Genomic DNA, 16,117 nt, shown 5'->3' on the forward strand with positions numbered 1-16,117 from the left:
AATGGTGATTGACCCTCTGGCCCAATGATGAAAGACTGTGAACTATCCTTTGCTATTAAAAACTGGGTGTCCATTCCACATCTATGTCCATCACCCAGCAGTGCTTCATCGTGTGTAGAAGTCGTGCACTGGTTTTCCTGCTCTCTGTTGAGTTAGTAAGGCCCACATAGTAACATTTTTTAATTGTTCCCAATGAGGACAGAGCGTATGCCGCCGCCGAGAGAAAAAGCGCCGCACCCAGCGTCGTTTTTCCGAGCGCTCCGCCTTTTCTGTGCGGCCGCTCCGAGCGCTTTGAGTTGAAAATCTCTGAAGGCGCTGCCGTCGTCATTGCCGCTTTTTTCAACCAATCAGATGGGGCGCCGCTTGTCACCCTGGTTACCACCAAACATGGAGGAGCAACTTGTTTTAGCCGTTTCTGTCCACCCGGAGCAACAAACAAACAGTATCGCAATAGAGACCGAGAAGCTCATTTGTGGGAGCAGACAGGCCGGACACTAAATGTTGCTGCTAAGTGCTTTTATCGCCCTACGAGTTGTAAGCTTGTTGTCAGCTGTGTTGTAAGTCAAACTTTTTTTTTGTTTTTTCTGTCACCGCACAAGCGCTTCATCCCAGCGCTCCCCAGCACCCTGCCAGCGCTTTACTGCCAGAAGAAGGCGCGATGTGGACACGGGGCCTAAAGAGTTAAACGGCCCAACAAACAGGAACAAAAATGTTGCCTACAGACGAAGAAACCTAAAAAAACAAATCCAAAGATAAACAAAAATACATATGATGTTCAGCTGAAGGCAAAAGTCTTAGTTGTCAGGGAGGATGCTGTTTGGATCAAACACACACCTGCAGTTACTGCTTATCTCCACAGGTGTGTCCGAAGATAAGAACTGCTTTAAATGTCAAATGAACATAATGTGACTGAATGAAGACAAAGCAAACTAAACTAAAAATAAAAGACAGAACAGATTAAAGAAAGTATGCAGTGTGCTGTGTTAATGTGTGTCAGAGGGCGTGTCCTACAATGTACCTGTGCGTGTTCTTTTACCTTAAATGAAGAAGAAGCTGCTGTTATTGTTGTGAGCTGTCAGGACGATCCACATTCCTGCCGTGTTTCCTCGCTCAGATGAGCTCAGACCCCCGGAGGCCCGAGAAACTCATTAACGATGTTCACGTAAATGGATCGGAGGGGTTACAGCGTTGCCACAACTACAGTGGTGACCTGATATCTAGCTATAGTGACACATATCCCTCTTTTTAGTGGTGTCATGCTTGATATTTATGGCATCGTTTAATAACCAGTGTAATGAGGACATGTCTACAGATGCTGCACAGCGAAAATGCAACCGCAACGAGGAGTCTAGTGTTAGAAAAAGGCAGTTTGGAGATTTGGAAAGAGTTCCTCTGTGGTGTCTTGACCTTTATCTTTCTGAGAGCTTGAACAGCATCGTAATGGGTGCTACCAGCTTGGGAGGGGGGTGCAATACATCCTCATTTGACAGATTACTGAATCTCCTTTTCTTTGTCGTTTTCTCAAAAGTCCAAAAACATGAATTTCAGTTTCATTTCATTCAAAGAAAAGGAAGCGAGTAAGAAAATACGAGACGCAACTTAAAGGCTACAGAAGGGGGAATGTAGGAGAGAGCGAGTGAAACAGGAAGTAAGAGAATTTAAAGGGACAGGCTTTGATTGCCAGGCTTTAAAAGGCCTCATTGAGCGCAGAGATGATAGTTGAGATAGTCCGCTACACAAACACAGAGCTGCCGCTGCCTCCCTGTAATCCCTCACAGATTAGCTCAGTACATTACACAGCTCGCTGCTCCTGAATCCAGCACAATACAAACTGCTGCTTTGATCTGGTTTCTACCTCTTAGCTGCTGCAGTAAAGAAAGTTAGGTATGATATCCTAAGAGCTTGTCAAATCAGAGCAGCTGCAGCTCTGCTTTATCTAATATTGATCTTAATCTCACAGTAAGTCTCATCCTGCCGGCTCCACCTTTATTAATTGTCTGGTAATTGTGTGCCAAGTGTAGACGGGCGTGGCTCAGACGAACTCAGACTCTGTCCAGGAGGGACGCTCCACCATCTGGTGCAGGAATCCCCCTCCCAGCAGGCCGGGTGTATGTGTCAGTGTAAGTGTGTGTGCGCTTGGTCCAGGCTAATTAGAGTACAGCTGCAGTCGTACAGTACACTGTGAAACACTGTTGTCGCTGTTTGACAGGCCTGACAGGGAGCACAAAGTGGCTGTCACAGAAATGTAGCGACGTCAGCCTGATGTTTCGAAGGAGTTAAAGTGGTTTCAAGTGAGCTCCGTTCAACAAGACAACTCATTAAACCCCTGAGGTGCAGAAAAAATGTGATGTGATTCCTTGCATTACACACCCTAACATGAGCTGAGATTTACCTGCAGTATAAATGTAAATTGACTCCTACCTGCCCTGAGGCGGTTGCTGCGTAATTGCCACATAATTGTGTCCTCTGAGTGCTGTGAGAACGACTAACAAGAAACACAGGTGACACATGTTTAAGCTGAGTTAATGTAGCTGATCGTAGCTACAGTGTTTCAGGGAAATGATAATCAATCCAGATCGTCCTTTTTGTTCACAGTGTAAGTGGAAGTCTTTGTGAGCATGTCCCATGCAGTTTGGTTTCACTGATACTGGGTGATGACCAGCACCTTTAAGCCTCCTCATTATGAAAGAGCAACAAGTCTCAGAGGTGTGAGTGTGGCGCTTAAGCAGGAATGCTGCCTGCACTGTCAGAATGTGAGCAGGTGCTTTGACTCAGATGACAGGAATCTGACGAATGTCTCTGCTCACAGCCACCGTCAAACCTGCCTTTAAACATGCTGGGAACATGCTGACAAATAGACCAGCCATGCCAGTGCCAGAGCAGAACCAACCACATCTAATATGATGGGTGCAGTTATATGATTACATGGCTGTGATGTCTTTTATCAGCCTCCAATGCAAACTCACTGAGATGACTTTATACGGGAGCTCGTTAGGGCCAAGCAGAGGAACAACAATTAGAGGAGGATGATTTTTTTTTTTTTGCAGTTTGAGATTAAAGTCAAAAGGTTGAGAATGAAATTGAAATTTCAGAATAAGTGAATAAATAATTGAAAAAAAAAAAAAAACTTTATTTTTTTGTTTTACTTGACACTTAAACTGCAACTACCATCTAATTTCTGAAACGCTAATTAAAATCTTTAATATATTTTTTCCTTTACCAAAAGTTTGACTTTATTCTTAAAAAGCCAGAAAGCCAATGAATAAATAAATAAATGAATAAATAAATAAATTGATTAATTAAAAAAAAATATATATATATAGATATATATATATATATATTTGGCACTTATACTTAAGGTCCACTCTATTCATGGATCAAAAAAAGAAAAAAACCTGAAAAAGACCTGAAATGCTGAATTGTTGAAAAAGCTTAGCACATCCGTTTCAGAACAGGTGCGTAGGAGAGAAACAGGTCAAACAAAAAACTGTAAACTCCCGCACACTGTCTAACCTGCAGAAATGATATTTATTTGCAACCTTTCATCAGGTGAATCTCTAGTACACGTTGCAAATAAATATCATTTCTGCAGGTTCGACAGTGTGCGTCAGTTTTTTTAAATGCAAAATAGGAATAAAGTTTGACTTTATTCTGAAAAGGCATTTGATTATTTTCTTCTTATTCCTGGCACTTCTACCCACAGATAAACTTTATTTTCAAATGCAAAAAAAAAGGAAAACTATTATCATACATGGCACTTAAACTGCAATTTCAGCTTTATTTTCAAAAAGCAACAACAACAAAAACTCCAACTCTTTTTTATCCCTGGCTGTAATAACCTTCCTTACTTTATGCCCGAGTTATTTCTGAAAGTTACAGACGCTCAGGTGCACCGCAGAGGTCAGGTTGTTCCAGGTAACACCGGCCTGCTGCAGCTCAGAGGAGGGCAGCAGACAGATCAGACGCAGCCAGCTCCTTAAAATGTTAGTCATGCTGCTGTTCCATTTTCATGAGCTGTGTTGCAATCCCCAGGACCGTCCTGCCAGCTTCACAGAGAGAGAGTCAGCCGGCACCACCAAGCACAGCACATTGCATCTGGACTGCAAAGATTTCAAACACAGATTGGTTATTCCTTCAGACTTTGAACCTTTACAAGCTGTTGGTCTCATCAGACTTGTTGCTTCTTGTTTATTGCTACTTAAAATCGTCTGGTTGATCGTCCTCTGATCTTCTTCTTCATCTTCATCTTCTGATCTTTATTATGTGTTAAAAACTTAATGAGAATCTCGCTCCTGCTTTACAGAGCAGCTCCGTGAAACACTCAAAAATCCTCATGTTGAGATGAGCAGACTTTCAGCTGTTCTCGCGCGTTAGAGCTCCAGGTGTCGTTCACTTCTTTCAGGCATCACAGACATGCTCAGTATGTGAAGCTGCTCCATTCCTGCATAACTGCTCTTTGGGTACAGTTACAGGATTGAGACGACTTCAAAGAGCTTGTGGTTTCCCACTGAGGAGCGATGTTTTGGTGCTGTGTGAGAGAAATATTGACCTCACACAGTCGGCTGCAGAAAGTCTCATCTGGCAAAACCAAAATCAACTCCAGGCTCTGAGCTGGAGCCGATCCCCAGAGCTGTTTACATCAGCTGGGGAAAAATGGAGAGAATGCGTGTGTGTGTATGGAGGAGTTTTTGTGCGTTTATCTGAAGTTTAGTTTGAAAACTTAACACCCGAAACAACACCCTGCAGTATAATCCTTGTACTGCAGCCAGGAGAGCACTTATCATGCATAAAATAGGGCTCTTCAGGGATCTAAAGTGAATGATCGCTGCTGAGTAACTGTCTATCCATCATCTCCAGCGATTATAACAAGCTACAGAAGACTGCCAATTAATCAAGCTATAAGTCAAACACAGTTCAGTGTTTAAAGTCTGTCATTAGGATCATCATTAAGTCTTAAAACCACATGTGTTTCCTCTCTTTGTGTGCAGGTGTTCTGCAGGACATCCAGCGGCACTACGACGTAACAGACAGTGGGATCGGCTTGTTGCAAACAGGTGAGTCTCCTTTAATCCCTTAATTACACGTGTGAAAAAATGTAAGCTCAATAACCAAGCGCATTCTCTCAGTGATGAGTAATTACTGGGTAACTCTGATATTTTGATGTGAGCTTAATTGGATGGAAAAATGAAAGGCAGAGGCTCCGACAAAATCTGCCCACACTGAAACACAAGCGGAGAATCAGCTCGCAGCAGAAACGCTTGACATTTTTCCCTCTTTTAACACAAAGTAAAAGCGTTTCTCTCTGGTAGAGATATTGATGTTACACATTTTGGAGTTAATTAACTTAATCATCCCGGGAATGACTTCCTAATACCTCTGATCCTGCTACTTTTGACTAATTAAGATGCTTTAATCGATGGATTTAAATAGAAACTAATTCCAGCTTTTTCAGGAAAACAGATGAAAATTGGCCCAACTTTCGGCCTCTTATTAATTACAGTCTGCAAACCCAAAACAGAAGCAGATTCTTGTTCCTCACACTCTTTAAAAACCACAACATAAAGCTCGGCCTCAATCCCAGCTCTTTGTGAAATGCTGCTGTAATTTAAAGGCCTCTTTATATTCAATCAAAACAACAAAAGATGCAGTGCGGTGAGGTAGCAAGGGATCATGGGAGTTGTTGTCTTCATTGTTAACACCATAGCCAATTAAAGAGTTCATATCTTTTAAATGGATATTCTCATATTTTCATGGGTTTCACATTTTTGGGTGTTTATTGTTCACAGTGATCGTTCCGTGTTTTTCCAGAATCACATTTTTAAAAAGCTCTCGCTGAAATCGACCAATCGTCATTCACCTCAGGCTGCCTTCTTGCACGAGCTTGTAGTCAAGTCATTGCCAAGATTTCGTTGTTGTTTCGTTGCTGATGAAATAGCCGTAAGTAACGTTAGCTAACGTAAACAGTTTGCAGAGTCACTCTCTGACGTACCATCTAACGTTCTGCTTCTTACAACCAAATCAAAAACACATTGAATAAAGAACGGCTTTCTTTGCTTTTGAACGTTGTTGGAAACATTTTGAACAACCTGAGTACACTCAGAATAAAATCTCAAACACAGACTCGTTTGTTTGAAGACGTTTTAATGCGGAAACATTCCATGTTATACCTTTAAACTGGAGCTGGTAAAATTTACTTAGCACAGGCCAAATTGAGATTTCCTCACAGAAGCAGCCGGGCAGGAAAACAGAAAGGAAAACACACTTGGTAACCAGGCAGGCTGCATGCGAGTACCCGGAGCGTCTGAGGACTCAGGGCGGGGTTTCCTGTTCCGCTCTACAGACCCCAATGAATTCACCTTGTAGGGAGATACCTTGTACAGAGCTCTTATTGGAGGACAGGACCCGGTCTTGTCTCCGTGTGCCCTCAAACTCTTTCAAACACAAACACAAACTTGCACACAAAGTGCCATTGAGGCTGAACGGGCATGTTTGAGTTTGAGGGGGGAAGAATACCAGCCTGTGTTTCCCTCCTGCACTTGATGTTCTCTGACTTACTTTAGGGGAGCTGAATGGTGCGTTCAGGACAAAAATACACAGCAGGAAAAAGAAATCAGTGTTGTAACTTCTGTCAATGCAGTGAGCGAGACATTTCATTTTCCACCCAGTTTAAAACAACTTTTTCTCTTCACACACGTTTCTTCATTTTTTATGTTTTTGTCGATTTCTTTCCTGTCAAAGAATAAAAAAGTTTGTGGGTTCAAAGCAAACACTTTCCATGCTATAGCCGCATGATGCCTTTAATGATCCTGGTGTGTTGAATCAAACTTGATTTATGAATCTTTCTAGCAAGGCAGGACTCAAAAAGAGAACAAAAAAGGAATCTGACAAGGGCCTGAATTATAAATGTGTCTATTTCAAACATTGCAGGGCTGTACCGACACTTACAAGAGTGCTCAAAAGTGCAAAGAGTGCAAGAGTGCATATGTTTCTCTCAGTGCAAAGATCTTCTTTTGCAATGTTTGAAATAGATACATTTTTCCTTTACTGCCGTGCCACAGAAAGCAAAGAAGGAAAGTTTTTAAGCTGCAGCTCAACTCCTTTCTGAAGCAGCAGGGTGCAAGGATTACTGAAAACTTACTCACGCTTGCAGGTGATGCCTTTTCTTAACGGCTCCTTCTGCAGAGGGAGATTTGTATGAAATCTTAACAAGAAACAGGAAGTTTGGAGGGTGTTTGACTCTTAATTCTGTTTGCATTGGCTCACACACTTAAACACACAGTTTGTTAATAGAGGCGCATGTGTAGCTGCTTTGCCCTCTGTGCTGTCTGCATGTGCAGGTCTCTGAGGCCCCCAGCTAGCAGGGCTAAAAGCACGGCTGCTGTGTGTTTGGTTAGCCCGGCCTGTCTCGGCCTGTCAGGGTTCAGACTCCGCTTGGCCCCTGATCCCCAGGCGGCGACCTCTTCCTCACACCGGCCTGAGGAATGCTGGGAGACTGGGTCGGAGCTGCGAGAGCGGGTGGGCGCAGACGGAGAGCCTAGGTGTGAAGAAGAGGTTAGGAGGTTGACGTAATCAGAGTGCTGGAAGGGAGAGTCTCAGCGTGTGCGTGTATATGTTTACGATGTCCGCCCTGGTTTACCCCTGCCCCCCACATCCGTCTCCAGAGGGAACAATCACGGCCTCTGTGAGCACCTGCAGGCCAGGCCGCCTTCTCTCCTTCCTCTCTGCCTCCGTCCTGGCAGCTTCAGTCCACCTGGGAACGTAAACTGCCCACGTAGGTGTTTTACAGGCAGTGGGTGTTGTTTGTGTGGAGGTTTTCGCTCTCTCCCCGCTGCCAGGTCACCCTCACACTTTTTAAAAAACACTGACCACACGCTGCACGATCCAGAACAAACACAAGTGTGAGTCAGAATCACTTTCTGAACCCTGCTCTGAGGAAGAGACCGTTTTGACCCTTTTCTTTGGCTCGTGATCAGGACTACTGGAATGAAAAATTTCCCATATCTACAACTTACTGACAAGTTGTTTGCTTTGAGAAATATAAGCCTGAGTGAGCACAAGAGGAGCTCTTCAGACCTGCTGCAGTGTTTGCATTTTGATTGTTGCACTCCAAAAAAATGTCTGTTTGGGCTATTTTTGACTCTTAAATCAAAGTTTCTTAGAATTAGCCAGCAATCTGTGGGTGGTGTTAGATAATTGTATCTTTTTCCAATAAAATTAAAGTGTAAAGTAGCTGTAGAGAAATGGGGTATTGTGTGTTATTTTTCAAAGATATGTTAAGGCTTAGCCGCTGCTAGCTTGTTTATTGGTGCTCAGCTGGTTTTAAGGAGGAGGTCGCCTACTCTCTTAAACAAACAGACCAGGTCGTTAAAACCAGTGAAAACACTCAATAAAGCATTTTTAGTGAAAACTATCCGTTTCTCAAATGCTCTTTGGCAGGGCGCTAGGGCTAGCTTAAAGACCGCTAACTTTAGCTCACTAGCTAACGTAAAACTTTCATCCGGTTCAGGGATACTGTAAAAAATGACAGTAACTTGATGTGAACAAGTGAGAAAGCAGTCTTCAGGAAATAAATGGAGTCTATTTGATAGTTAATGTACTGCTGATAGAAGAATACTCATATAACTTGCACATTACTAGTAAAACATGAGACGGCTGATTGGAGTTTAAGCCAAATCCATATGAGTCTGATACAGGCCAAACAATTGAGTTTCTAGAAAAGAAGAAAGTAATTATCACACCCACATTGGCAAGAAAACAAACTTACGTCTTGAGCCTGAATGGCGTGGTGAGATTAATGCTCTCTGCAGTGCGACGGTGTCAACTGGTGTTGTCACGCTAAAGGACAACACATGGAAAATACCTTGTGGTGAGCTCAGTCTCCGCAGCACCAGTTATTTTTGTAATTTGGCAACATCAACCCTTCAAAGCAGCTTACACAACACAAATTGACTGGAGATATGTGCTCATTTCTTTTGTGCGTGTGTGTCTGCGTGCACATGCGCCATTACTGCCTGAGGAGCGGAGGTCTCAGCTCTCTGAGTAAGAGGATGAAGCTGTCAGTCAGGTTTGAGTAAAGGCATGATGATTGAGCCTGGAGCTCTCCGGCCCGTCCATCAGCATGCGGGGAGGGTCTCACCTGAGCTCAGCAGACCTGTCAGAGCACCGGGACACACAGCTCTCACAGTGCAAATGACAGGCCGCTGTGCTAACGGCTATCTGAGGTGAGTGACACCCGCACACAGCTGTGAACAGGACCCATCCCGAGGGAACGAGGGGCACGAAAGGTTAATGGAAGAGAGGAAGGGGAGAGGGGGTTCACCTGGATGGTATTACCTTTGGGAGGCTCTTTTGTTAACCAAAAGGAGTAAAAGCGTTCTCCTCCTGCTAACATGCTTTGGTAATTTCTTGTAGACAAATGGAAAAAAGAAGACTTTAAGGGATAGTTTGTGAGTGTATTTCCTCCCGTAGATCACAGCCCCTGTTTGGCCAGAGTAATGACACTGAAGCTTCACTAGTCACCGCTGTAGAAAACATTGTCGCAAAATCATAGGCTGTAAAAATAATCAAGGCATTTTCAGCCGCCATGATCTAGCTTTTTTGGAGCCAGAAGTTATTATTTTGGACGAGAGGGTTGAGCTGGAGAGGAGTGAGGGGTTGGCAAACAGCAAGTTATTAAAGCTATACTGTCAATGCCAACAGCTAATTCCAATTAGATTCTATTTCTGGAGGTAACCGACCAGATTTGTTAATTTAACAGACTAAGAAAGCTAAGTGAGCTTGCAAAACTTTGTAGTCTTTAAACTTGCTTGAGAGGCCAGTGAATTACATGAACTAGGTAACTTTAAACCCCTGAAATAGAGAAATTAGTTAGAGGGACTACAACTCTCATTAGTTTGAGAGCCAGCCTCAAGTGGCCTCTCGAAGAACTGCAGCTTTTGGCACGTCCACGTTTGGCTTAATATCTCAGCCCCAGAGGTTGCTGCTTGAGTTAGACATATTTTAGCCGTTAAATAAGCCCTATTTTGGCACAACGTCTATATTCCTGTGAATTCATCCAGTGGTTCATAGCTTGCTTCCATGTTGTAACTCCAACCAACTTCTGTAGATAATACACTGACTATTGATAAGTACAATACAACTCCACGTCAAAAAATCCAAACTATCCCATCAGTGGGTTAAATTATCCCTAACAATAGAAGCTGGCACACTAATTATCCACCCCTGTTTTAGCACTGAAATATTGGGGTCAGTAAAAATGAACGTACAGTGGGGGCGGTGGCTTTATACGGAGCCGGTGCTCAAAACAGCTCGCAGACTGTCTGTGTCCCATTCTGTGTGTGGCTGCCCACCTTGTCTGAAACATGACCCCAGCACACACACACACACACACACACACACACACACACACACACACACACCAACTGACATAGCCCCAGTCTTAACATGGTGTCAGTCTGCCACTCAGCCAGTATGTGAGCTGTGAGGAATGAGGCCACAGGTGCTGTGCAGGACTGGAGCTATGCTAACAGATCAGACGTACACTGACCACAAGGAGTTTAAACCTGAACCACAAGAAGTCAACATTGTGCTACACAGATGTTGCTGTAGCTGTGGTTGTCTGGAACCTGTTATTTACCTGCCCGTTGGGCTTCTACAAGTAAATATGCAAAATGCATGTTAGCTTAGTTGTCCATTATGTTTAGCTAGCAGTAGTTACTATTAAAACGACCATTTGCCGGCTCCAGTTCATTTAAATCAATATATTGAGAAGTTGGGATTGATAGTATTCTTTAACATTGTGTGACAGAAGAAAATGTTTAAAAATGTGATAAATAAGTGAAGATAACAAAGATAACAAATCAGCTAAAATAAATTACACCCACCTCTCCAACATTAACCATGAAATACAAACTAACATACAGGCATACTTGCTAAACACAAAGTGAAACTTAACGTCCATGTTTGTTCCACTGCAGCTCCTACACTCATACAGTAATTAACAAAACATACGTTAGCTTAGTTTTACATCTAAGGACAGATATTGTAACTTTGTGTGAATATATAATATAACAAAAAATATATGAAATAGGGGGATGGATATGGAATAACAAGGAATTCATAGAGAGTACCACAGAAGAAGAAACTAGGGAGCAGGGGCTCCAAACTCCAGCACATGTACACTCTGGAGTTCCTCCCAGTCAAATATAAACCATAACCAGGTAGATTATAACAACAATACAACAAGAAATAAACGTAAATATGACCCAGTTACATTGATTTTTGTTCAGGGTCAATCAAAAAAGTCTCCTGTTGAAAGGAGGCCTCTCTGATTTCCTTTAACTCAGTGGGAAGTGGAGCGATCAGTGCTTGATCAGCTGTTTTGGCCGCTCACAGCTGCTCCTATTTTGTCTCCTGCCCGGGTTGGTATCCTTCTGTACCTCCTCTCTCTCTCTCCCCTCTCACACTCTATCAGCAGTTTGGCAGCTGTTGTTGCCTTGTTGTAGCTCCCTCTGGCACCTTACAGGAGTTAGAGGAGACGCGGGGATGAAGGGAAACGGAGGGAGAAGAGAGAGACACCTGTGACTTCCTCCTTCATGTCATGCATGGCGCCGAGGTGTAATCTTCTGCGTTATTGATTCCCAAAGCCAAATAATTACATTGCGACGGTGTTCGGCGGCCTCTCTCTCCTGCTGAGACGAGAATAGAACGATGACCTGATGATGCGACTACATCCCAGTGTGTGTGTGTGTGTATGTGTGTCTCAGGCTGTTTTTATAGGCCATGTCTCGGAGGAGGGCAGCTGTTGGGCGATGATTGGCACCCCGTCTCCTTCCCCCTCACTTCCTGTCGACGAACCAACAGCACAGGCGACGAGTGACTACCAATGCAATCAGGATTTTAAGGCCATTTAGACAAGCGTGCTGTCAACCCCTCCTCATGTTAACGTCCTATTTGAGCGATAGTCGCCCTTTATTTTTAAGCGCCTCAGACGCTGCACAAACAGGTCTGAAAATAGGGCTGTTATTTTGTCATCTTTTTCATTCGTCAGGGGAGTGATCAGGCATTTATGGAAACAAGATTTATTCTCTTGCTTCTCCGAAAAAGAGGCAGAACACAGATCGATTTCTTGACGCCACGGGAGGCTGCGCCACTCTTTCTGCTCCGAGTGACAACAACAGATCAATTCGAACCACACACACACACACATTTCAAGCCCCCTGCTAGTCAAACACATGTGCTAGCCTCACACATACCTGAGCAGGTCAAGGTCAAAGATAAGGCTGCTGCAGGATCATTTGGTCCTTTTCATACTGCATTAAAGCCTCTTGAAATGTGGCTTGGAATAGTAACAAAATATGTATGAAATCAAAGATGAGAGTCTCGCTTAACATCCTCAAAAATCTGAGTGAAAATAACCTTCATAATTCTCAAGACTGTGGAAGCATTTTGATTGACATCTGCCTGGTTCCTGAACACAGCAATGATGACAAGCAGTGTAGTGCAGCTCGAAACATTGTGTTTCAGTCGTCTGAGTCAGAATCAGAGGAGGGATCAGAACCCAGACCCCTAAGGAAAGAGGAAAGATATAACAGAAGGGCAGGGAGATGGGGCACGAGAAACAAGAACGGACAGGTGAAAAAGGCGGTGATGCTTATATAGGCACATGACAGGGAATGAGTGATTGAGGTGTGGTCCTGCTCCTGAACTTCAGCTAAAACTTTATCTCCATAATGGCAACAAATGCAATGCTAAATGATAGCTCTGCCTTAGCTTGAACTTCCTCCACAGAAGCCTATAACAAACCCAGCAAAAATCAGGGGTGAACAGCAACCTGTGAATGTCTGTGCTTATCCACGTCCCGAATTTGGATTGTAACTAATTTCAAACACTTCTTAGATGCTCCATAGTATTTACTATTATGTAAGACACATTCAGAAGGGTCTTGTGGATTTTGGTTCCAGTGGCTGTATGTGGAAGTAATTCATGCTCGTTTGTGTGTTTCAGCCCGAGCTTTGATCTGCCATTAGTCCCAAAAACCCAACAAAACAAACGGTCGCATACAAGAAAACAAACAGAGACGAGCAGGGTCGTCTGTCATTTCAGTCGGAGCTTGTCATTAAATTTTCACTGCAGGAAAATGGCAGGAAAGAAAAACTCTCTAGAGCTGCTGGATCTCCGCTTGGTGCCATGTCACCAGCCGCTGGAAAGTCTGTCTGGGAAAAATTAACATGTTTGTATTAATGCTGCAGCCTGGATCTCAATCTGGAACCTCCCAGCATGCACTCCTCTCTACTATTTTTTGTTTTTAGCACAGACTCAAGCACCTTTCTTTATTCCTACCATGTGTGTTTACTAGCATAATGTGCTGGAAATGTGCAAAAAGCTGATGTTCCAGCGCGCTCCTGCCAACCTGTGTGGTATTTGTAGCAGCGTGTAATTCCCCCCAGCTGCAGCAGCTCGCACACTGAGCAGGTAGTGAAGAGATCTGCTGCAGCTGCGGTGACAAGCGATCAGCTTCCAGAGCCGTTTAAGGGTTGAATAAAATAAAAAGGGGTTTAGGTTGGCGTTGGGTAACGCTCGGTGGCAGCTTCTGCAGGAATTAGCTGCTGAGTTTGACAGAAAACAGCGAGAAAGAGAGAAACAGAGAGAGCAGCACGGGTATTTCCCAGGCTGCATGTGGCATTTATCAAACAGCAGCCAGCTCTTTGGTAATCCAACACGGGTGAAGTCTGAACGGAGGGAATTAGCGGTGATCAGAAATGTGAGGAATGCAGAAATGTTTTAGGCGACACACGAAGGGGAATCCAGGAGGCAGAGATGTAATGAGGATGTCTGAGTTGGGTCGGATCTGGTGTCCCACTCAGACCAAAGTTATGTGTCACACCTTCACCAGGCAGTCTCATTAATCATAGAAACATCACAGAAACAAGGATGCCACTCCTCGCATTAATGCACACCTGAAAGAAAACAACATTGCTGCCAAAGTGCACTGGCCTGCTTTCATTACATGGTGATGACTGATAGGAGGACAATGTCCCGAGCTTCCTTATTCCACTCTGTGTTTCATTTCTTCTCTTCGCTTTGACAGATGGACATAATACAATAAAAGGGACATCTTATCCCAACCTCTGCAGTTATCAATAGTGATTTCTCTCAGTCTTATTTCATGTGAATATCATAGCGAGCAGGCAGAGAGAGGAGCAAATTACTCTGCTCGTATGGATGCAAAGCGGCCTTTATGAGACCCACAACTCCAGTAAACAGAATGAGATTGAGTGTTGTGTAAAAAAAAACACACCAGAGACGGTTCAGAACCTCCAGGCTGCATTCTGTCAAACAAAGACATGCTCGTAGAGCTGCAAGGCCTCAACTCACCAGTAAACCTTTCAAACATTTGGACCTCTTAAGAACTTTGATAGCACATTTTCATTACACTGATTAATTGGCAGTGTAATAGCATACTTTAATATGAATGATGCCAAATAAAAGCAGAAAGACGAGCTGTTACCAAAACATTTAGAAAAAGTGATCCATAAATCACAAAGTTGTGTTTGCTCTCAAGTGTTTGCGCTTGTTGATCTGTTTCAACGTCTCTTCTTCCTGGAAAAATCCCAGTGGAAAGCTTCAGATACTTTTCCATGTGTACATACACAGATCAGCCGTAACATTATGACCACTTGCCTAATATTGTGTAGGTCCCCTTTTGCCATCAAAACAGCCCTGACCCGTCGGGGCATGGACTCCACTAGACCTCTGAAGGTGTGCTAAGGTATCTGGCACCGAGACTTCAGCAGCAGATCCTTTAAGTCCTGTAAGCTGCGAGGTGGGGCCTCCATGGATCGGACTTGTTTGTCCAGCACATCCCACAGACGCTCCATTGGATTGAGATCTGTGGAATCTGGAGGCCGAGTCAACACCTTGAACTCGTTGTTCCTCAAACCATTCCTGAACCATGTCTGCAGTGTGGCAGGGTGCATCATCCTGCTGAGAGAGGCCACTGCCATTAGGGAATACTGTTTCCATGAAGGGGTGGACTCTGCAACAAGGTTGAGGTAGGTGGTACGAGTCAAAGTAACATCCACATGAAGGCAGGACCCAAGGTTTCCCAGCAGAACATTGTCCAAAGCATCAACTGCCTCTGCTTGCTCGCCTTCTTCCCATAGTGCATCCTGGTGCCAGGTCTTCCCCAGGTACCTTCCCCAGGCCACATTCTTCCATTGCTCTGTGGCCCAGTTCTCACGTGCCCATTGTAAGCGCTTTTGGTGGTGGACAGGGGTCAGCATGGGCACCCTGACCATAGCTACTGACCACCACAGACGGGAACGCCCCACAAGAGCTGCAGTGCTCTTGTCAAAGTCGCTCTCATCCTTACGCCTGCCCATTTTTCACACAACACATCAACTTCGAGGACAAAATGTTCACTTGCTGCCGAACATATCCCACCCACTGACACGTGCCATTGGAACGAGATAATCAATTATTAAGTTATTCACTTCACCTGTCAGTGGTCATAAGGTTATGGCTGATCGGTGTAAATGCACACAAACAGTCTGAATGAGGACCCCTGCAAGAACCAAAAGTTTCTCTGTTAGAATCAGAACTGTTGTGATTTTATTGTGAAAGGTTCACCCTGCTGAGAACGAGCAGAATCGTGCTTTGCCTCAGATTTCGTGGGCGGTGTGTTTCAAAGATGTGTCAGCCAGCAGCTCATGCCAGATACACAATAGTGATGGTCCAATATCGCGGACAGATTCATTCATTCAGTGTGTTTTGATCAGCCCTGTATAACTGTGTCCTCACATCTCTGCTGTCTGTCGCAGAGCTGAAACTTTAAAAGACCATATTGTGTATTTTACCGAATGGGTTTGCACATTGTCGGAGTGGCTCTTTCTGTGTTCTTTGACAGAGGGATGTAGGGTTGGGTTTACCTGTCGTTGTGACCTGCAGAGTTCAGAGACAAGTGTGGTTCTCACATTACATTAAAACGACGAATGCATTGCACCATCATTAAGGTGAGTCACTGTAATAACATGGTGATTTGTCACAGTTTCTGCCCAACAGAGCTCTGTGTTGTCTTCAGCCTGATTGAAGCTGTGATTTTGTGACATTGAAACTT

The 16,117-nt window shown here is 44.0% G+C and overlaps 1 protein-coding gene across 2 annotated transcripts in view; it reads left to right on the forward strand.

Moving 5' to 3' along the window:
• Nucleotides 1-16,117, forward strand: part of spns2 (SPNS lysolipid transporter 2, sphingosine-1-phosphate) — an 86,419-nt gene that overhangs the window by 20,319 nt on the left and 49,983 nt on the right. For both annotated transcript variants that reach the window (XM_069667945.1, XM_069667943.1), the window contains exon 2: nucleotides 4,989-5,054. In XM_069667945.1, the coding sequence (XP_069524046.1) occupies nucleotides 4,989-5,054 (66 nt within the window). The remainder of the gene's footprint in view (nucleotides 1-4,988; nucleotides 5,055-16,117) is intronic.

Source organism: Semicossyphus pulcher, unplaced genomic scaffold (genome assembly GCF_022749685.1).
Source record: "Semicossyphus pulcher isolate SPU_LCO1_2020_fin unplaced genomic scaffold, fSemPul1.0.p SCAF_10, whole genome shotgun sequence".
NCBI lineage: Eukaryota > Metazoa > Chordata > Actinopteri > Labriformes > Labridae > Semicossyphus > Semicossyphus pulcher.